General features: G+C 45.7%; 1 protein-coding gene across 1 annotated transcript in view; it reads right to left on the reverse strand.

The window, feature by feature from the left end:
• The window catches only part of LOC137435653 (serine/threonine-protein phosphatase PP1-beta catalytic subunit), a 94868-nt gene that overhangs the window by 19288 nt on the left and 53438 nt on the right, over positions 1–22142 (reverse strand). The window contains exons 3-4 of the mRNA XM_068129595.2: positions 9418–9648; positions 2901–3005 (exon numbers count right to left, since the gene is read on the reverse strand). Of these exons, the coding sequence (XP_067985696.1) occupies positions 2901–3005; positions 9418–9648 (336 nt within the window). The remainder of the gene's footprint in view (positions 1–2900; positions 3006–9417; positions 9649–22142) is intronic.

A 22142-nucleotide genomic window follows, 5' to 3' on the forward strand; every position in this document is an offset into this window, starting at 1 on the left:
AACACCTGTTTTAAAGACCTGGAGGGAGGAGTGGGATTGAAGAGAGTGAGGGAGTTTGTTCCAGAGGCGGGAGAAAAGAGGAATGAAGGAGTGAAGGTGAGCAGAGAGCCTAGATTTTGGCAGTTTAACCATAAGAGGGTTGCTGGCAGATCTTGTAGTATGACCTGCAAGATTTTTTGATACTTTAGTTGAAGAGGATAATATGACCTGCAAGGGGATACCAGTTAGTAGTTACCAGTTAGCAAATAATGCAAGTAATAATTTTTTTGACTTCAGGCGTGGACAGCCGGTTCGTGAATGACTTGGATAAAAAAAATAAAACAAAAAACAGCGAATGGCAAACGATGAACCAATAAATTCCACATTCCTGTGCCACCTTCAGTCAAACTTCACACATTGGCAGCAAGTTCTCTATATTTTCATTGGAAACAGCATCATTCTAATCACAAAATAATACCATAGTATTATTACATCAAAATATCGTGTTGAATCAAAATTGCATTGAGATATTAAAGCAGCGAACCGTCATCTGTTCACTTCCAGAATCGAGAGCAAGGTCCGTGTCGATCGCATTTCAGTCATAATTGCATTGAGGAATTTCTGAAACCTACTACCTACCTTACGACAACTGCTGGGACCCCAAAACGTTCCGCAGGAGGTTATTATATTTCCTTTAAGTAAAATAGGCAACTGTATTGGTTACTAAATGCTGTTCCCCTGTCATGTCACAAGATCCTCAGCTCTGATCGGTGTACATTTGTGTGGGCAAAGGACAGACAAATGCTGTTCAAGACGGCATTGCCTTACAGGTTACACTGTAAAATTCCTGAGCATGCGCAGACCAAAGTGTTCCTTCCTCCCGGGAAGCTTCAGCCTGACCACTGAAAAGCTTCGAGATTTATATACAGTATATATATATACAGGTATATTGTTTTTGGCCCCATCTCTCAATGGTGAAGACTGAAAATTCACTAAAAACGATGTTCAGATCTGGATCTTCACCAAAATGAAATCAATTCGGCCTTGTCACACACCCAACCTGCACCAAATTTCAAACGAATCTGTCCATAACTTTTTGAGATATGCTCATCACAAGCAGACGAGAGAAAAACAGACAGGAGTGAAAACATACAGACAGGTGGCTGAGGTAATAATATAACATACCCGATCAACACTTTAAAGGTCCCCACAGGTATCCTTCAAGGCAGAACAAGGAAAACATGAGAAATGATTGTGTAGTATTCCCAGGTGAAGCAATGGAAGGCACCTCACAGACTGGTCTGGTTGGTGGAGATGACATGGATGATTTGGTGCAGGTACACCTTCAGACTGCAGGCGTGTCTTGTCCGACGTGCCTGCGGCCCTCTGTCGCTCTGTCGACGTGTCGGTCTCACTACATCACCCTTAATCTCCGTAGATCTCTGGTGTCTGCTTCTCTGAATCTCTCTCCTGCCCCTGATGTTCCACGCCACATTGTATAGCCAAAGCCTCCCCCCACTCTCCGCTGCAAGGTCAATCGAACCCACCCCCAAAAGTGTCATACATGCACTCTTGCAGCACTAAGGTAGCACATGTGTGGAAGCCATTTGCCAGAGAGTGTCTGATGGGTTGTACTTGGTAGTTCACATGGATGTGCCATTTGAGGTGCCATTGTAGGGTGCAAAAGGACAATGGTGGGTGTGGGAGGGGGGTGTGATGCAAGATTTAAACACCGATGGAAGATGGAAAGAAGAGACAGACAAGGGTGAGGAGGACAGGGAGAGAAGCGATCTACACATACGATTGTGGTTACAAAAACTTACACGAACACTCAAGAGATAACTAATGAATAAGTAAGCACCCAACCCAGCCATTTTCTTACACACTCGGCACTGAGGGTTAAAGTGTTAATGAGCTGATCCGTTATATGTGTAGAATAGATGTACTGTATTGTAAACCCCAATTTTGTTCCGCCTCGACTGTTGCAGGGCCTTGTCTCCTCTATATCCCTTTGTATTCTACATCGTTGAATGTGCTTTATTTCTCACCCATTTCAGAACTAGCTGATCATGGAAAACTGAAGGGATAAGGGGCGAACGTCAAAAGTTTTGTACATTCAAAGTGTGAAACAAAGAACTTCTTGCATAATGCGTACAACGGCAAAATCTTTCATCGAAGTGCCAGGAAACTCGGATAAAGTATATTTTTCCCAACAACGACAGTCTTTTTCATGTGTCTCCTGTTTTAAAGAGTGAGGTTTAGAAGTTTTATTGTTTTTTGGGGGTTTTTTAAAACCAAATGCTGAAAAGTGACCAATAGTTCTTTTATTACCATTGTAGTGAAAATATGATGAAAGTGACTGGTTGAGAAGAGTGATGGAAATGAATGTGGAAGGAAGTAGAGGACGGGGAAGACCGAGAAAGACTTGGATAAAGATGGTGGAAGAAGAAATGCGGGCAAGGGGGTTAACAAGGGGAGATGCAGAAAATAGGGCAAGATGGAGAAGATTGTCATGGGGACCGCAAGGCTAACCCCCGCTCTAGCAGGGAAAATGGCCTTACAATGCCTGTTGTTGTTGTTGTAGTAGTGAAAACATGGTTTTAGGAGTCTTGTATGAAGCACAACTTACAGCCACAATGAATCTTAAACATTGATACCGAAACCAAAACGATTCAAACAGAATCGTCATTACCATCACAGAAGGGAAAGCTCGTCTGGACTCGGAGCTATCCAATCAATTTTTATTTGCCCGCAAATTGCAGTAAAACACAACTCGGGCTGAATCTTGGGTTGGCCTGTTTGGCGGTGCCATACGAAGCGCTGGTTCAAGATGCCAAGACACCAGATTCAAATGCACACTCAACACAGAACGGCATTACAGTCAAACTAGTACCAGCCATACAAAAGCTACAAATTCTCACCTCCATGGCAGCAGAATATTTTCTCATCAACAATGGCTGCAATGGGAAGACAATTGAAGCAATCTGTAAATGTTTTCCAAAGCTTGATGTTAAAGCGTCGCTTGCCTGTGAAAAAGAGAGGAAACAATGCAAGGAAAATGCAATCAGACAGGCCACAGCGACATGGAAAGCATGGCTTTTCAAGGGACTTCCACTTTTCGTCCCCGACTCTTTACGTATAAACCCCTTATTTACCCCCGACCTATCCAAACCCACCACATGGGCTGGCACAGCCTTGGCAAGTTAAGGGCCATCTCAGGTACCAGGTGTTGCTGGATAACCAGAATTGTGCAAAGGGGCACCCACAGCTATAGAAGATGCCAAAATACGTGGTGAGTCGGTTCAGGAACTGCAAGTCCTGTTGTGCAATTGTTATGCAAATTTTATTCAAAAGGAGTAAAATTCAAAGCACAATTCATGTGGACAAAGGGCACCAAAGAAAGATGAAACGATACATTAAACCAATGCAATAAATAAATAAACAGGAAAGGCGTCGTGCAAAGCACAATTCATGTGGACAAAGGGCACCAAAGAAAGATGAAACGATACATTAAACCAATGCAATAAATAAATAAACAGGAAAGGCGTCGTGCAAAGCACAATACTTGCAAAATCCATACCCTACCCCAACAAAAAAAGTTTGTCATGGATACTTCAACTTGTTCATTTCATCAAGATTAAAATTATCAATCTTAATCAATGCTCAGGTCAATTGGATGAAAATTGATAATTTTTCAGATGAAATTTGATTTTAGAAGGTTGACCTTGAGTTGGCCTTTGACCTCAAAAATAGTTTCTTTACCAATTCAGTGACTCAACATGCAAATGCTGGTCAACTTTCAAGTCAATCGGACAAAAAAAACGATTTTAGAAATCTGACCTCAAGATGACCTTTGACATCAAACTCAAAAGGTTTCTCAGTTGAGATTACCTCTACAACTTGGTAATGTTTCATGACGATCGGTTTAGAATCGTTACCTGTAGGTGAGTGACAAACAAACAAACATACAAACACACAGACAGACAGTCAACTGAGCAATATATTTGAAAAAACTTCGATTTTGCAAGTAATAATAAAGCAAGACTACAAAGTAAACTAAAACAGCACTCGGTGGAGCGTACACCACCTCCAGGTTGAACACTATGTTTTGCATCCCACTGATACGCCAGATCTTGATTCGGAACTGAACCAAAATTGAATCAGCTTTTTCTTATCACCGAGCCAACCCATCCACCAAGTTTTGTCAAAAGTCGTCAACTTTTTGACCGACACCGAGACCGAGACCGAGACGGAGGGAGACGCAGATGGAGACGGAGACGAAGGGAGACGGAGACGAAGGGGGACGGAGACGAAGGGGGACGGAGACGAAGGGGGACGGAGACGAAGGGGGACGGAGACGAAGGGGGACGGAGACGAAGGGGGACGGAGACGAAGGAGGACGGAGACGAAGGGGGACGGAGACGAAGGGGGACGGAGACGAAGGGGGACGGAGACGAAGGGGGACGGAGACGAAGGGGGACGGAGACGAAGGGGGACGGAGACGAAGGGGGACGGAGACGAAGGGGGACGGAGACGAAGGGGGACGGAGACGAAGGGGGACGGAGACGAAGGGGGACGGAGACGAAGGGGGACGGAGACGAAGGGGGACGGAGACGAAGGGGGACGGAGACGAAGGGGGACGGAGACGAAGGGGGACGGAGACGAAGGGGGACGGAGACGAAGGGGGACGGAGACGAAGGGGGACGGAGAAGAAGGGGGACGGAGACGAAGGGAGACGGAGACGAAGGGAGACGGAGACGCAGACGGAGACGGAGACGAAGGGAGACGGAGACGAAGGGAGACGCAGACGGAGACGGAGACGAAGGGAGACGGAGACGAAGGGAGACGGAGACGAAGGGAGACGCAGACGGAGACGGAGACGAAGGGAGACGCAGACGGAGACGGAGACGAAGGGAGACGCAGACGCAGACGGAGACGAAGGGAGACGCAGACGGAGACGGAGACGAAGGGAGACGCAGACGGAGACGGAGACGAAGGGAGACGCAGACGGAGACGGAGACGAAGGGAGACGCAGACGAAGGGGGACGGAGAAGAAGGGGGACGGAGACGAAGGGAGACGGAGACGAAGGGAGACGGAGACGCAGACGGAGACGGAGACGAAGGGAGACGGAGACGAAGGGAGACGCAGACGGAGACGGAGACGAAGGGAGACGGAGACGAAGGGAGACGGAGACGAAGGGAGACGCAGACGGAGACGGAGACGAAGGGAGACGCAGACGGAGACGGAGACGAAGGGAGACGCAGACGCAGACGGAGACGAAGGGAGACGCAGACGGAGACGGAGACGAAGGGAGACGCAGACGGAGACGGAGACGAAGGGAGACGCAGACGGAGACGGAGACGAAGGGAGACGCAGACGGAGACGGAGACGAAGGGAGACGCAGACGGAGACAGACGGAGACGCAGACGGAGAGAGACACGGACGGAGACTGAGACGAAGGGAGACGCAGACAGACGGAGACGAAGGGAGACGCAGACAGACGGAGACGAAGGGAGACGCAGACAGACGGAGACGAAGGGAGACGCAGACGGACGGAGACGAAGGGAGACGCAGACAGACGGAGACGAAGGGAGACGCAGACAGACGGAGACGAAGGGAGACGCAGACAGACGGAGACGAAGGGAGACGCAGACAGACGGAGACGAAGGGAGACGCAGACAGACGGAGACGAAGGGAGACGCAGACAGACGGAGACGAAGGGAGACGCAGACAGAGGGAGACGCAGACAGAGGGAGACGCAGACAGAGGGAGACGCAGACAGAGGGAGACGCAGACAGAGGGAGACGCAGACAGAGGGAGACGCAGACAGAGGGAGACGCAGACAGAGGGAGACGCAGACAGAGGGAGACGCAGACAGAGGGAGACGCAGACAGAGGGAGACGCAGACAGAGGGAGACGCAGACAGAGGGAGACGCAGACAGAGGGAGACGCAGACAGAGGGAGACGCAGACAGAGGGAGACGCAGACAGACGGAGACGAAGGGAGACGGAGACGAAGGGAGACGGAGACGAAGGGAGACAGAGACGAAGGGAGACAGAGACGAAGGGAGACAGAGACGAAGGGAGACAGAGACGAAGGGAGACAGAGACGAAGGGAGACAGAGACGAAGGGAGACAGAGACGAAGGGAGAGAGAGACGAAGGGAGAGAGAGACGAAGGGAGAGAGAGACGAAGGGAGACAGAGACGAAGGGAGACAGAGACGAAGGGAGACAGAGACGAAGGGAGACAGACGAAGGGAGACAGAGACGAAGGGAGACAGACGAAGGGAGACAGAGACGAAGGGAGACAGAGACGAAGGGAGACAGAGACGAAGGGAGACAGAGACGAAGGGAGACAGAGACGAAGGGAGACAGAGACGAAGGGAGACAGAGACGAAGGGAGACAGAGACGAAGGGAGACAGACGAAGGGAGACGGAGACGAAGGGAGACGAAGGGAGACGGAGACGAAGGGAGACGAAGGGAGACGGAGACAGACGAAGACCGAGACGGAGACGAAGGGAGACGAAGACCGAGACGGAGACGAAGACCGAGACGGAGACGAAGGGAGACGAAGACCGAGACGGAGACGGAGACGAAGGGAGACGAAGACCGAGACGGAGACGAAGGGAGACGGAGACGAAGGGAGACGGAGACGAAGGGAGACGGAGACGAAGGGAGACGGAGACGAAGGGAGACGGAGACGAAGACGAAGGGAGACGGAGACGAAGGGAGACGGAGACGAAGGGAGACGGAGGGAGACGGAGACGAAGGGAGACGGAGACGAAGGGAGACGGAGACGAAGGGAGACGGAGACGAAGGGAGACGGAGACGAAGGGAGACGGAGACGAAGGGAGACGGAGACGAAGGGAGACGGAGACGAAGGGAGACGGAGACGAAGGGAGACCGAGACGAAGGGAGACCGAGACGAAGACCGAGACGAAGACCGAGACGGAGACGAAGGGAGACGCAGACGGAGACGGAGACGCAGGGAGACGCAGACGGAGACGGAGACGCAGGGAGACGCAGACGCAGGGAGACGCAGGGAGACGAAGGGAGACGCAGGGAGACGCAGGGAGACACAGGGAGACGCAGACGCAGACGGAGACGCAGGGAGACGCAGGGAGACGCAGGGAGACGAAGGGAGACGAAGGGAGACGCAGACGCAGATGGAGACGCAGGGAGACGGAGACGAAGACGGAGACGAAGACGGAGAGAGACCGACAAGGAGACAGAGGAGCGAGACAGAGGAGAGCGAGACGACAGAGGAGAGAGCGAGGAGACAGAGGAGAGCGAGACGACAGAGGAGAGAGCGAGACGACAGAGGAGAGAGAGACGACAGAGGAGAGAGAGAGACGACAGAGGAGAGAGAGAGAGACGACAGAGGAGAGAGAGAGACGACAGAGGAGAGAGAGAGAGACGACAGAGGAGAGAGAGAGACGACAGAGGAGAGAGAGAGACGACAGAGGAGAGAGAGAGACGACAGAGGAGAGAGAGACGACAGAGGAGAGAGAGGCGACAGAGGAGAGAGAGACGACAGAGGAGAGAGAGGCGACAGAGGAGAGAGAGGCGACAGAGGAGAGAGAGGCGACAGAGAGAGAGGCGACAGAGAGAGAGGCGACAGAGGAGAGAGAGAGAGAGAGACGACAGAGGAGAGAGAGAGACGACAGAGGAGAGAGAGAGACGACAGAGGAGAGAGAGAGACGACAGAAGAGAGAGAGAGACGACAGAGGAGAGAGAGAGACAGAGGAGAGAGAGAGACAGAGGAGAGAGAGAGAGAGACGACAGAGGAGAGAGAGAGAGAGACGACAGAGGAGAGAGAGAGAGAGACGACAGAGGAGAGAGAGAGAGACAGAGGAGAGAGAGAGAGACAGAGGAGAGAGAGAGACAGAGGAGAGAGAAAGACGACAGAGGAGAGAGAAAGACGACAGAGGAGAGAGAGAGAGAGACGACAGAGGAGAGAGAGAGAGACGACAGAGGAGAGAGAGAGAGAGAGATGACAGAGGAGAGAGAGAGAGAGAGACGACAGAGGAGAGAGAGAGAGACGACAGAGGAGAGAGAGAGAGAGACGACAGAGGAGAGAGAGAGACGACAGAGGAGAGAGAGAGAGAGACGACAGAGGAGAGAGAGAGAGAGAGACGACAGAGGAGAGAGAGAGAGAGAGACGACAGAGGAGAGAGAGAGAGAGAGACGACAGAGGAGAGAGAGAGAGAGAGAGACGACAGAGGAGAGAGAGAGAGAGAGAGACGACAGAGGAGAGAGAGAGAGAGAGAGAGAGAGACGACAGAGGAGAGAGAGAGAGAGAGAGAGAGAGAGAGAGACGACAGAGGAGAGAGAGAGAGAGAGACGACAGAGGAGAGAGAGAGAGAGAGAGAGAGAGAGAGACGACAGAGGAGGGAGAGAGAGAGACGACAGAAGACAGACGACGACAGAGGACCAGAGACGACCAGAGAGACAGAGATGACGACTGGAGAGACAGACGACGACCAGAGAGAGACAGACAGATGACTAGATGGTATTCTTAGAATACTTTGCCTGCGCAGTCAACTTGGTGCGAGCCAACTGTTCTGTTTTTGAACGTTTTGTTTTTTTGTCTTTCATCCAATATGGCTGCCAGACCACGTGAGCAATTACATCATAATTGTATATTCTCTAATATAATTGTTTCATAGATCACGCTCAATAAATTTCAAACTGATCAAGCGAAACATTGTCCATGTCAAATTATGACGTCATAATTAAGACATCAATGACGTCATCGTTAATATTTATTCCCCATGTGGAGTTCTTTACAATGAGCCATGTTTCAATTTTTTTCATGGGATGGTTTTGGAGATATGGAGGTGTAACGTTTTTCAGTTTTTCCAATATGGCACCTGTACAGCATGACCTATGACGTCATAATTATCATTAAAATATTCTACAGGAGGAAGTGCTCCTCTGGTGAAAATTGTGTCAATCGGGCCAATAATTGCAGAGAAAAACAATTCATATTGATCGAATCAAGCGTTGTACTTGGCGAATTATGACGTCATACACAAGGTAACAATTACATCATAATGAACACATCTTATTCCCCATGGGGAGCACTTGAAAATGAGCCTTGTTTCAACTTTTTCCATTGAGCGGTTTGGGAGATAGAGGTGTAACGTTTTTCCAAGATGGCGTCTGTACCACGTGACCGATGACGTCATAATTATGAATAAACATTCTACAGGCAGAGGCACTCCGATGGTTAAATTTCGTGTCAATCGGACCAAAGGTTGCTGAGAAAATGAATTTTAAAAATGCAGACACGCACTTACACCACACGAGCACCACCGAATGCCTTCGCCCGATTTTCACTTCGCGAGCGCAGGTTTATTACATGTCCCCCGTTTTTTTCAAGAAGCATTCGGATAAAATGTTAAGGGATTGTGTTGATTAACAGAAATACTCACATTCATCATAGAAGCCATATATGCGGTTGATAGACGCACACTCGTGATTTCCACGCAGCAAAAAGAAATTCTCCGGGTACTTGATCTTGTAGGCCAGAAGCAAGCAAATGGTCTCTAGGGACTGCTTTCCACGGTCCACGTAATCACCAAGGAAGAGATAATTTGCTTCTGGAGGAAATCCACCATACTCAAACAAGCGCAGCAGGTCTGTGTACTGGCCATGAATGTCACCTGTGGAATGATCACAAACTTGACTAGTCATATGTAGGAGACAAGGTCATGGCATGTGACATTGCATTGGATGTCATGGCAAAAATTCGTTGCAACCCATGGTCCGTCAAATTACTGGAAATCCACCACAGCAAGAAATTATCAAGAATTCCAACACACCTCCGTGCTGAGAATTGTTAAACATTGGGGTTGCTGGTTGGTCTAAGCAATTTCAGATTTCTCAGCTGCAATTTGGCAACAGATAGAGGTGTCAACTGCCCATTTGGTGATACAATAAGAACACTATGAATTTGCTATCGACAGTAAATCCCACCAAAATGAGGAAGGAGGGGCATGCTTTTCAAGCACCGACCACCCGCCCCCCTCACAAATAGCAAGAACTGGAGATATTAAATATTACCACAATTTAAAGGGTTAACTATAATAATGATAGTCTGCATTCCAGATATTCATTAGCAGCAAAATACTGGGAGAACAAATCATCACATTTAGCGCCAGAATAAAGCATAGGCCAGTTAGGCTATGGCCGAGAGCCCCACACCGCAGGCTTGGGTTTGTAAGTCAAAGGTCTGATTTGGGTATGCGTTTTACTCTGTTTTTTGCTTCTTTCACAGTCAGGGTCATCGTGTCTTTCAATGAAGTGTATTTCTAATTGGGAGAGAGAAGTTTCTTCTGCCATTTTTGTTAAGCAGATTCATCTTATTCCGATTGCTTGGCTGTTCAGTATGCTTGTAATTGTATGTTTAGGGTGAGATGAAGATGGGAGAAGGTTAGAGTGAGTGTCTGTTGGTTTGGTGTATAGTTCTGTTTCAAGTCTGTTGTTTTGTAGTGAGTGACGTGTCCAGAAAGTAAACTATGCACTGTGAGCTGTCAAATGTAAACTTGATGGTTGGATGAATCGAATTGAATTCATTTTGGAACTGTGAGAGACTATGGGGGATTTTGACCAAGTAAACTGGATGTCATCAATATAATGTACGCAGGATTTTTCCAAGATGCCATGATGAGGTTGTGCATAGATTTTAGCCTCTGTCATTCCCATAAAGAGGTCGATGTATGATGGTGCAACAGGGGTGCCCATAGCGGTACCCTGAGTTTGAATGTAATGTCGTCCGTTGAATTGGAAATTATTAAATTTGAGCATCAGCTCCAATAGGCACATACGTACCTTGGGTAGGTGGTATTGGGACTTGTCGTGTATCCAGTGCTTTGCAGCATGCAGACAGGCCTTCTGAATGTGGAATATTAGTGTAGAGGGATGTAATGTCTGCCGTGACCAAAATTATTTGGGAGTTCAAAGGTGAGTATGTTTCGTTCAATCTTTAGATGCGAGTCAGAAAACTGGTCGTATTCTTAAGACACGAGTGCAGATTCATTACGAGAGGACGTAAATAAGGCCACAAATTTCTATATCAGAACAGTGTGCAGTGCAGCCAGCTCCAATTGGCCTACCTGGATCGTTTACCTTGTGTATTTTAGGAAGAAAATAAAGATGGACAACGAGGGTCTTTAAGAACCAAACAAGATTTGATGGTTTAATCTACCTGAATAGAATCTACTACCTTTTAACCTCTTCGAGATGTATAAGGGTGGGAGCTCTTTGCAGGTATCACGATGTAGTTCGACATAATGACCACAGCAGAACCTTTATCTGCTGGCTTTATTACTAAGTCTTTATTATGTTGGAGATTGCGGAGTGCTCGTCGCTTTGAAAATGTGACGCAAAAATAGAATTCCTCCAGACATAAGGACAATCTTACAAAGGCAATTTCATTGCTGACTTGTTCCATACAGACATGTAGATGGGGATTGTCAACACGTGGTGCCCAGGTGCTTTTTGATTTGGGTGAGTCGTGGGGTATTAGTATTGGTGTATGTGATTGTATGTGTTGTTGGTGTTGCCTTCGTGGGGCCGATGGTGCTGGGTGGACTTTAGCAAAGTGTGTTCAATGTACCGGTATATATAGTTTTTAGCCCGATCTCTCACAGGTGAAGAATCACTAAACATTGTAGTATCTGGATCCAGATCATTAAAATGTAATCAATCCGTCCTCGTCACACCCAACCCATACACAAAATTTGTCCGAATCCATCCATAACCTTTTTTTAGATATCCTGTTCACAGAAAATCAAACAGACAACTAGGAAGGTGTGAAAATGTAACCTCTGCTCACCTTCGGTGGCGGAGGTAATAAATGTGCAAGGAAAATTAAAAAATAAAAATAATTATTTGTGCACCACTGGTTTGGTCTTTCCTCACTACAATCCTCCAATGGATGCAGAGTCATACTCCTGCTTCTCCCACAAAATATAATCTTGATTCGAAATGCTGCACGATTTCCAGTTTCCTATACTGATTGCTGAGGCAATCACTTTCAATTTATATCCTGGAAAATAATGCACTCTTCAATTCACATTTGCCAGGTAACGAAGTGTAAAAAAGAATCAGGCAAATACAGGAATAGGAAATTTGGTGGAGAGGACAGTTTATAATTTATTTTTTTATTACATTAATGAACAGGATTATAAATGATTAAATTGATATATGTGGGAAAATTACATGCCCAGACCAAGAATCGAACCCAGGTCCTCTGGTGAACCGTACCAGCTTTTTTGGGGGAGTTTTTTTTTTTCAAGATGGCACCTGTACCACATGACCTATGCCGTCATAATTATAATCAAAAAATTATATAGGCAGAGGCGCTCCTATGGTGAACATTTCGTGTCCATCGGACTAACAGCTGTAGAAAAAACTAAAATTCATACCGATAGGATGAAGCGGTGTACTTGTCGAATTATGACATCATAATGAAGGCACCGATGACATCATTAATAAATCTTAGTCCGCATGGGGAGTACTTGACAATGAGCAATGTTTCAATTTTATTATATTTAATTTTTCCATCGAGTAGTTTTGGAGATATAGAGGTGCAACGTTTTTCCAAGATGGTGTCCGTATAACATGACCGATGATGTCATAATTATGAATAAAAAAAATTATTGTACAGACGAAGGCACTCCGATGGTAAAATAGTGTCAATCGGACCAATAGTTGCCGAGAAAATTAATTTTTAAAATGCAGACACGTACGCACACCACTCAATCACTTAACCCGGCTTTTTGCTTCGCGAGCGCAGGGTAACAAGAATCATTTTATTCCTACTTCATTCACAAACATGTGTTCCCCATGCAGCGTATAACAAGTGTCTTTTAAAATCACATGTTCATTGTGTGTTTGCTTTCATACGAGCGTCCTATATCTAATCCGATTGGTTTCCCAGCAGAGCAACGGCTCTGAAGGATTTCCTTAACCTTAAATAAATCCCTAGTTGAAGAATTCCACAGGGTTATTTATGCAACACTTAAGGAAATCCTTATAAATAAATAAAAATCTACCTTAGGGGAAATCTTTCCTTAACCCATAAAGTAAATCAGGCCACGATTGTGGTTCAATATGGCACACGAGTACATCAGGCACACAAGTCAACTCAATCAACGAATTATGACATTTCTTAATGTACAATACCTGGGTGCCTAAAGAAAGGTTGCTTCTAATTGGTGGAGAAAAGCCGATGACAGGAGTGAGTGAGGGATGGAGGGAGGGGGAGGGGGGGCTCCCCATACATTAAGGATTCAAGGAAAGACAAGGATTTTCTTATATGCAAAGATCCTCAACTAAAGGATGTCCTTAAGGGAAACTTTAAGGAAATACTTAAGTAAACCCTAAAATCTGTCATTAAGGATGGTTTGTGTGACCGGGCCCATGCACTCCTATACAGTGCATTCAGAAAGTATTCAGACCCCTTCACGTTTTTCACATTTTGTTATGTTGCAGCCTTATGCTGAAATCGTTTAAATTCATTTTTTCCCTCATCAATCTACACTCAATACTCCATAATGACAAAGACAAAACAGGATTTTAGAAAGTTTTGCAAATTTATTAAAAAGAAAAAACTGAAATATCACATTTACATAAGTATTCAGACCCTTTGCTATGACACTTGAAATGTAGCTCATGTGCCTCCCATTTCTCTTGATCATCTTTGAGATGTTTCTACACCTTGATTGGAGTCCACCTGTGGTAAAAATTCAATTGATTGGACATGATTTGGAAAAGCACACACCTGTCTATACATTTCCCCCTTCATTGTAAAACTACCAAAGTGACAGTTAAAGGGATTTTGAGTCGATAGGTGTCATGGGCCTTGTGAAGATCGGCCTCAGTGATCAAGACAGCGGTCTGTTAGCTTATGCACTGCACGAATAACTATGTGGCACCCTCAAGCAGAGATTAAATCGACGTCATTAGAAACTTGTACGAGGTCATTATTTACTTTTTTTAGATTTTCAATTCAAAATATTAAATTTTTGCACAATGTTAACGTAAGAAAACTTCTGCCTTTTAACAGAGGCTGAGTAACAGACGAGTTCACTCCACTGCACATGTGCAGTATCCATCCAACGCCGCTTGAAAGAACGAGTGGCCATTGTGTAAAGCGGTACGTACACAATTTGCAGTGCATAATTCTTTATAAACTGAGCTGTGAGGATGAGATGTTAAACCCCACGTCATGCATAATGAGTGCAAATAGTGCTTCACCAAGCACACCAATCGGTGCAGTATAACATTATTAAAAGAGTGTGGTGAAAAAAACAAATTGTTAGGGTTAGGGTTAGTCCCCCCACAAATTGGACGTACATATGGAATCGCTGCATCTACTATGCATTTGATTGTTCAAAGTTCTCCGAAAATGAAGCTCCTACCGTCCCACTCTCCCAACAAGTTTTACGGTCGGTGCAAAACAACCAAAACGATGGCTAATAGAATCATCACATATCGAAAGGTTGGAGCCGATAGGCGTAATGTGCCTCAGGAAGGCGATAGCATGTATATGCCTCAGGGTTCAGGTCTCTGGTGTTAGCCGATGAACCAGCTCAATTGGAATTATCTAATCTAAGCACGATGAACACTATGCTTTTTCTCAATGCACGCAACCCGTGTTATTTTTGGCAATGATTGAGGCTGCTGCCTATACACCACCCAAATAAAATGATGTCAGAATAACCCGTTTCACGCTGGGAACAAGATCGCCCGCATGGTAAGTACTCCAAGTAATCCACGAGTAATAACATTCCAAACAAGAATCTACTGAAATACATGATGGAGATTATAAACTGACTACAAACATACAAACATAGGGGCGATACCCCAGGCGCTCACCTGGTAGAATAAGCAGTATACTGCACTAAGGGTATTTTAAACCAATTTCAATTGTTGCTAGAAGACAGGGCAGCATGTAGAATCATACCAACATAATCATAAGATTTTAAACAAACAAACCAAAAAAATACCTATTTTGGGGGCCAACTCCCCCAACCCCAAATACCTCCTAAGACCCTAATTTTTCTAATGCCTTGAACAAACATTGGTACATCATGGGTGATGAAGGTTGTGGTGAAGTTTCATCGAAATAGTGTGTAGTTTCAGAGGGAAAAGCAAATTCCTATTTTGGGGTGGGGGTCAAACCTGGATCCACTTTGACCCCGGTAAACCCCCTTAGACTCCGATCTTTTTAATGCCGTGAAGAAAAACTTTAGTCACAACACAACAAATATCATTTGTGCCAAATTTGGTCGCAATCCCATTAGGTGTTTCGGAGAAGAAGTTTAAAGTGTTTACGGACTGACAGACTGACGGACTGACGAACGGACAACGCGCCATCGCATAACTATGTTCCAGGGGAGCTTTTGGGGGGGGGGGGGGGGTGGTGGGGGGGGGAGAAGACAGGCTGTGGAATTTCCTGCAAGTTGTTCTTCAATAACTTGTACAGAGAATGTGGAATGCTCGGCTGATCAACAGCCCAGACAAACCAGTACTCCCTCAAAACTGCAAAGGGAGAGATCGAGGTAATCTCCTACAACCAAATAGCAAATTAAACAAGTTTTAAACGCCATTTTCCATATGATCACCCTCACATATATGTCAATGAGTTGAGATTTCTTCGTACAGAAATAAACAGAAATGATGAGCTGGAGTCTCCAGATATTTATACAACTTGCATGGATGCTGTCCATCTTGTGCAAATGTAAATTTATTTATGCTGGCACAAGGGAGACGGATCACTCCGCCAGACCTCACCAAGCGTGCAAATAGCTCAAGAATGTTGACACAAATCGCAGCAGCTTTAACTGTTTGTTCAGTTTAAAACGTTTTGCCTAAAAGCAAATAGCAATGCTAAACTTGCATGAAATTCCATACTTTCTGCAACAGACTGGAGATCCAGGAATATATTGTTGCGGAGATGAGGACTGTATTTTTTTGATTGTGTGCTGTATTATTATTATTATTGTTTATTCTGCGCCCCCCTACCTCCGGAGCTGTGTAAAGGTGAAAGGGCATCCCATAATTAGTCCACAAGCATACACGTCAGCCAAGTAATAGAATACCCCTGTTGATAGTTATCTCTTATTCTGTGTTCTAGGGTAAGGCTGTGTCTCCCATTAATTGAAGTACTCCATTGCACCAGTGAAAGAATAGATCCCCTTTCATTCCCATCCCCAAAATCTCCATTCCCTTTTACATCCCCTCTCGTGATTGCCGAGCCTCGATTGCCCATATTACATCCCCTCTCGTCATTGCTGAGCCCTCGATTCCCAATCACCTCCCCTCCAATAACCGCCATTGACCACGAGGCAGGGTCGGAGAAGAAAGGCGTGTCTCCACCTCGTCATAGAGGGGAGGAGGGGCATACCCGCCCGTCGTCATCGAGGGCGGAGCCCGAGGGTCGCGCGACCAACCAGGGCCGAGGTGAGCACCCCGATGGGCGTGTCCAAAACGCCGGCGGCTTAATCGCTGGAGGCGCTATAAAAGGCGCGCACGGAAGTGAGTCGTGAGTTGGTCTGAGTTGGTTGAGAGTCGGTCGTCAAGTGGAGAGTGGTGAAGAGTCAGTCAGTAGAGTCGGTGGTCAGTTGGTTGCGTTGAGGAGTCGGTGGTAAAGAGTGAGGGACCAAGAAAGAGTTGAGGGTTGGACCGGACGAGTCGGACAAGGCCTGGCAAAGCAAGCGGAGGCCGCAGCAGCAACAACACCCAACAGCCACTTGGGGGCCTGAACGGCGGTTTGGAGCAGGGCCGAAAAGGAACGGCGGCTGCTAAACGCGCCGATCGTGCTGCATGACCCCCTTGGACCTTCCTCTCCCTCCAGCCATCCACCTCCTGCCTTTCCACCCTTCTTGTGTACGTGAGTTTGTTTTGTTTGTTCTGTCCCTGGGTTAATTAAGTCTGTATAAGCTAGTATTTGCACTGTGTCACCTGTGTCTTATGTGTTGTAAATAAACTTGGTTGCTCCTTTTTGCTTGTGTGTGTACAATAAATCCAATTACTCTTCTGTCCGTCTTCTCGTTTTATTCCTTTTCCTCTTTGCATTCGTCGTTTTTGTCTTTTCCCTCATTGAGCAGCTGCGGTGCGATACAGCCAAAGTTCTGGGTGAATCGGGTGAGTCAGGGATCCTGTAACGGTCGCGGCAATACCACCGCTCGGTAAATAACATCTTAATCCGCGATCAGTCACAATATATATATAAATTATTTATTATTATTATTATTATTTATTTTTACATTTGTCATTTTCTCAACAAAATTTAGACATATTTAACCCTAATCAGGCCGGGGGCGGGGATGGTGGACCTCACCTCCACTTTCAGAAAAAAGATGTTCTTGTGCTGCGATTTCGTGACCTTCTGGTCAAGTCTTGCGCACGTTTTGATGCTAATTCTATAAAGATCGGATCGGTTGCTGCACAGTGCGCAATTTGTCGATGCTACCCACCAGAAAGTGTTTCTTCATTCACTTGAAACAGCACGTTCATATTTTCCATAGGTATTTATGTGCTACATTCAATATCTTTCAGTTTCGCACAATCACAATCTCTATATCATTATCTAATGCTCCTGTACATGCCCCAGTGTTCGTTTTCATGGTCGCCAAAAAAATTCCTTCCACTAAAGATGTGCCGCGTATCTCGCTATTTGTAAAATGTGACAAATGGAACCCGATTTCGTCCATACAACCAAATTTGGCACTCAATATTGTCTTGAGCAGCATTTCCCAACCTGCGGGAAATTTTAGGATTCCAGGGGGGAAATTTGTAGGTTTGTATGTATGTGTTGAAGTGTGTGGGTGTGTGTGTGTTGTTATATTTTAATGTTATTTATTATGTTATTAAGCAAATATATTTTATGTTTTGGCTACTTTTTTTCCTTGTTTGTTATATATATATATATATATATATATATATATATATATATATATATATATATGAGAGGGGGAGGGGTGGGGGGAAATCCGGATGGTTGAACTGGTTGAAGGGGGAAACGACAGAAAAAAGGTTTGGAACCACTGCTCTTGTGTAAGATGATTAAACTTCATACATGTTCACCTTGCCATAATCTGCATGTATGCAAAATGTGGTTTTATTTTGCCAATTTCCGGCTGAGATCCCGGGGTGGGGGAGGGGGAGATATCCCCCTCCCCCACCCCGGGACTGATCTTAGACAGAGAAAAAGGTGGTCTGCTCGAGGTGTAAGGCTTCAACAGTCAAGTGGTCATCTTAGACAGAGAAAAAGGTGGTCTGCTCGAGGTGTAAGGCTTCAACAGTCAAGTGGCCATCTTAGACAGAGGAAAAAGGTGGTCTGCTCAAGGTGGAAGGCTTCAATAGTCAGGTGGTCATCTTAGACAGAGAAAGGTGGTCTGCTCGAGGTGTAAGGCTTCAATAGTCAAGTGGTCATCTTAGACAGAGAAAAAGGTGGTCTGCTCGAGGTGGAAGGCTTCACTAGTCAAGTGGCCATCTTAGACAGAGAAAAAGGTGGTCTGCTCGAGGTGTAAGGCTTCAATAGTCAAGTGGTCAAGTGGTCATCTTAGCCAGAGAAAAAGGTGGTCTGCTCGAGGTGTAAGGCTTCAATAGTCAAGTGGTCATCGTAGACAGAGAAAAAGGTGGTCTGCTCGAGGTGTAAAGGAATCCATTTGGGAAAGAGTTAAATCATCTCAACAAAAGAGGAGGTTTATGTCACGTACGTGGGACAAGGCCATAATATCTCTCCCATGCCATGTATAAACCATCACGTGATGCCCGGATTGGTTTACAGACCAATTCTTCCTACCAACAGTGGAGGTCACATGGCGATTCTCAAGCTTCACTTCAACATCTGCCGTGACCAAGGCGAGTCGAGTCGATTCTCACAGAACCTACGGCTCCAGACCAGCAAGTCCAGATTTTTTCCAATTCTAAACTTCTACCGATTTAATTCGACTGGATAAATAATAACAATCTGCATCGATTTACTTTGCATCGAGTTTACAAACTAACAATTGTTAATATCTGGCATATCTGAATGTGGTCCATATCAGGAATGGTTTTTTGTTTTTTTTGTATACTGAATCGAGGCTCGTGAAAGAGCTAACATTTACTTCACAAACAAATCAACCAGACAAACAAAATATATAAAAAGAGGGAGCGGACGACAAGATGGGGAGAGAAGGGGAAGCACACAAACACAACATTTGAGAGCAGGGAGATGTGTGGAGGGGAGAGGGCTTGGGGGGAGGAGGCGTGGGAAGGGGGGGGGGGGGGAGGGAGAAGTATAAAACACAAGGACACCAAGGACTTCCAGGACAGAAGTTGGTATTTCAAAAAAGTGAAATTGGGGTGAAATTAGCGGGGGTAGAAAAGTTCAAGGTTTTGGATGGGGGAAGATAAGAGATGGTGGTGAACAGCTGTTTTAAAGACCTGGAGGGTGGAGTGGGATTGAAGAGAGTGAGGGAGTTTGTTCCAGAGGCGGGAGAAAAGAGGAATGAAGGAGTGAAGGTGAGCAGAGAGTCTTGATTTTGGCAGTTTAACCATAAGAGGGTTGCAGGCAGATCTTGTGCGACCTGTAGGAATATTTGCGGGACAGAGCACAGATAGAGCTGGGGGAGCAAGGCCAGAGAGGAGTCGGTAGAAGATGGAAAGACCACCAACCTGCATGCGGTGAGTGAGTGAAAGGCCCTTGGAGTTAGCTTCATCGCGGGAGATTCCAATGATTCTGAATGCTTTGGTTTCAACAGCGTGAGGACGAGCTAGGTGTGAGGCAGGAGCACCAGCCCAGAGGGGAGAGCAGTATTCCATTGAGCTGCGGATGAAATCTTCAGCTTCTGAAATGCGGAAAAATCTTCTGTTTTTGGGAGATCTTCAGCTTTTTAGCCAAAACTAAAAGAGTCAGCTCAATGTCGGGGTGACCATGTACACGCCATTCTTGCGACAACACGAGAGGATCCATCAATATTTACAAACATGGACAGAAGTCACCATTGGTGATCAAATTGCAGACTACATACAGTGCACAGTGCACACGTTCATTAATGGTATCCAATGTAAATGGTTGGCATATCATTCCATTAGCACCATGCATGTACTCCATCACAAACTTCCGAAAGATGTTTACAGTACAATATATAAAATGACCGGACAAAGACAGCTCGACCGAGTACAAAACCCCACAATTGAGACAAGATAACGGTTTGTTGATTTTGGATGCCAGTGTATAGATTGTTCAGCTTTAGCAATCAAACAGTTTACCTTTCTCGAAGTCGTTTGCAAAGACGGCGAAACGCCATGCAAAAGTCGCTTTATAAACAGAGCAAAATGGCGTGCCCACAGTTTTCTTTTTACACCAGAGTTGTCCCTCAAAAGTTACAACTTATTGAACATAACTTTTCCCAACGTATTGCACGAACATTTAAAACATGTTATAAACTACGTCAATTGTACAACACCTTTAAAAACTCATTCTGATCGCAAATATCTAAATGCTTCATCACAAATTACTAAATTTTTAAGCGATTGACCGAGCTACCCAAACCATCAATTCGGCTCAGTTCTTCATAGGGGTTTCTACTTTTTCTGCCCAGAACCTCTCAAAACATTGGGTCCACATCAGTACATCCATGGGAGACAGGATGGCCTACAGGTACACACACTCGCATCCGAGCTGTCTACCCTTGGTTTGAATCCCAACCCGGCCATAAATAGCCATCCCAGGATTTCACAGGCAGGGATATTCATCAATGAGTGCAACATCCCTCGGATGGACGTTAAACTTGCATGCTGTCGGGTCAGGAAGCATTGGTTAGTGGACGTTGAGAATCCCAGTGTGCTTCACGAAGAGTGGGAAAGCTATCGCCGGTACCATGAGCAAAGTACAAATTCCTGCCCTAACCAGCAGAGGGCATTGCCTCAGCAGCACAGCCATGCCATTAGCCAATGATACTACCCCACAGCCTTGTGCTGCATACAAAACAAAGAAAAATAAGAAGTTCGTCCAAGACACCAGCTGATTTCAGACAGCCAACCCAACAATGCAAACTCACTTTCAAACTGCACAGCCGAAGCTTTATCTCTAGAAGTTTAGCATTTATGCTCCAGTCTTGGGGATTCATGGACGAGATATTCAATCCTAACCACACAATAAATCATCCAATGCATGCGCTATCTCAAACAGCACACCATTGTGCACATGCATGCAAACAACATACGTGCATGCACACAACAACAACACTATGCTGGAGAGTTTCATGTACGATATACAGTATTCACTCATCCCACATTACGTTACACATTACATGATAATTTATCACGGTATTAGAAGCAATCATTCTTATTTCCAAATGTCCAGACCAACTAAAGATTGTGCAGCACCAACTGAACATTGCAACTGCAACAAAAATTTTTTTCCAGTTGTACAAAAAAAAAAAAATTCAAGTGTGTTCAAATCTGCATTAAAAGTATATATATATATCTGCATCGATGGAAGAAAACGAATTTGTGAATTTCAAAATAACCTCAATCAGAGCAACAATCACACATTTAGCGATTCATAAAATTGAATTTTGTCTCAAATCATTGCATAAAATACACTCACGCCCTCCTGCTCTACGAGTTGGTTATGTCACTGACCAACATTCGTTTAAATCATTCACGAGCCAGCTGGCAAAGATTTGGGGGGAGGGGAGGGGGGGGAATAATTCCGTGGCTCGCAGGGGAAGCCAAAAATAAGAGGGGCGTGGAAGGGGCAGGAATTAATCAGCTGTCATGAAAGGTTTGTTATCATGAACAGAGTCAAGCACTGATCACTTTTTTTGTATACAGGATCGAGGCTCCTGAAAGCTAACATTTATCACACAAAAAAATCAAAACAGACACAAAGTATATAATAAGGGGAGCGGTAGACAAGATGGGGAGAGAAGGCGAAGCACACAAACACAACATTTGAGAGCAGGGACATCGGGAGATCTGTGGGAGGGCTTGGGGGGAGGAGGCCTGGGAAGGGGGTGGGGTTGTGAGAATTATAAAACAAGGATACTTCAAGGACTTCCAGGGAAAAAGTTGGTATTTCAAAAAAGTGGATCTGGGGTGAAATTAGCAGGGGTAGAAAAGATCAAGGTTTTGGATGGGGGAAGATAAG

Source organism: Myxine glutinosa, chromosome 9 (genome assembly GCF_964187855.1).
Source record: "Myxine glutinosa chromosome 9, kmMyxGlut1.1, whole genome shotgun sequence".
NCBI classification, from domain to species: domain Eukaryota; kingdom Metazoa; phylum Chordata; class Myxini; order Myxiniformes; family Myxinidae; genus Myxine; species Myxine glutinosa.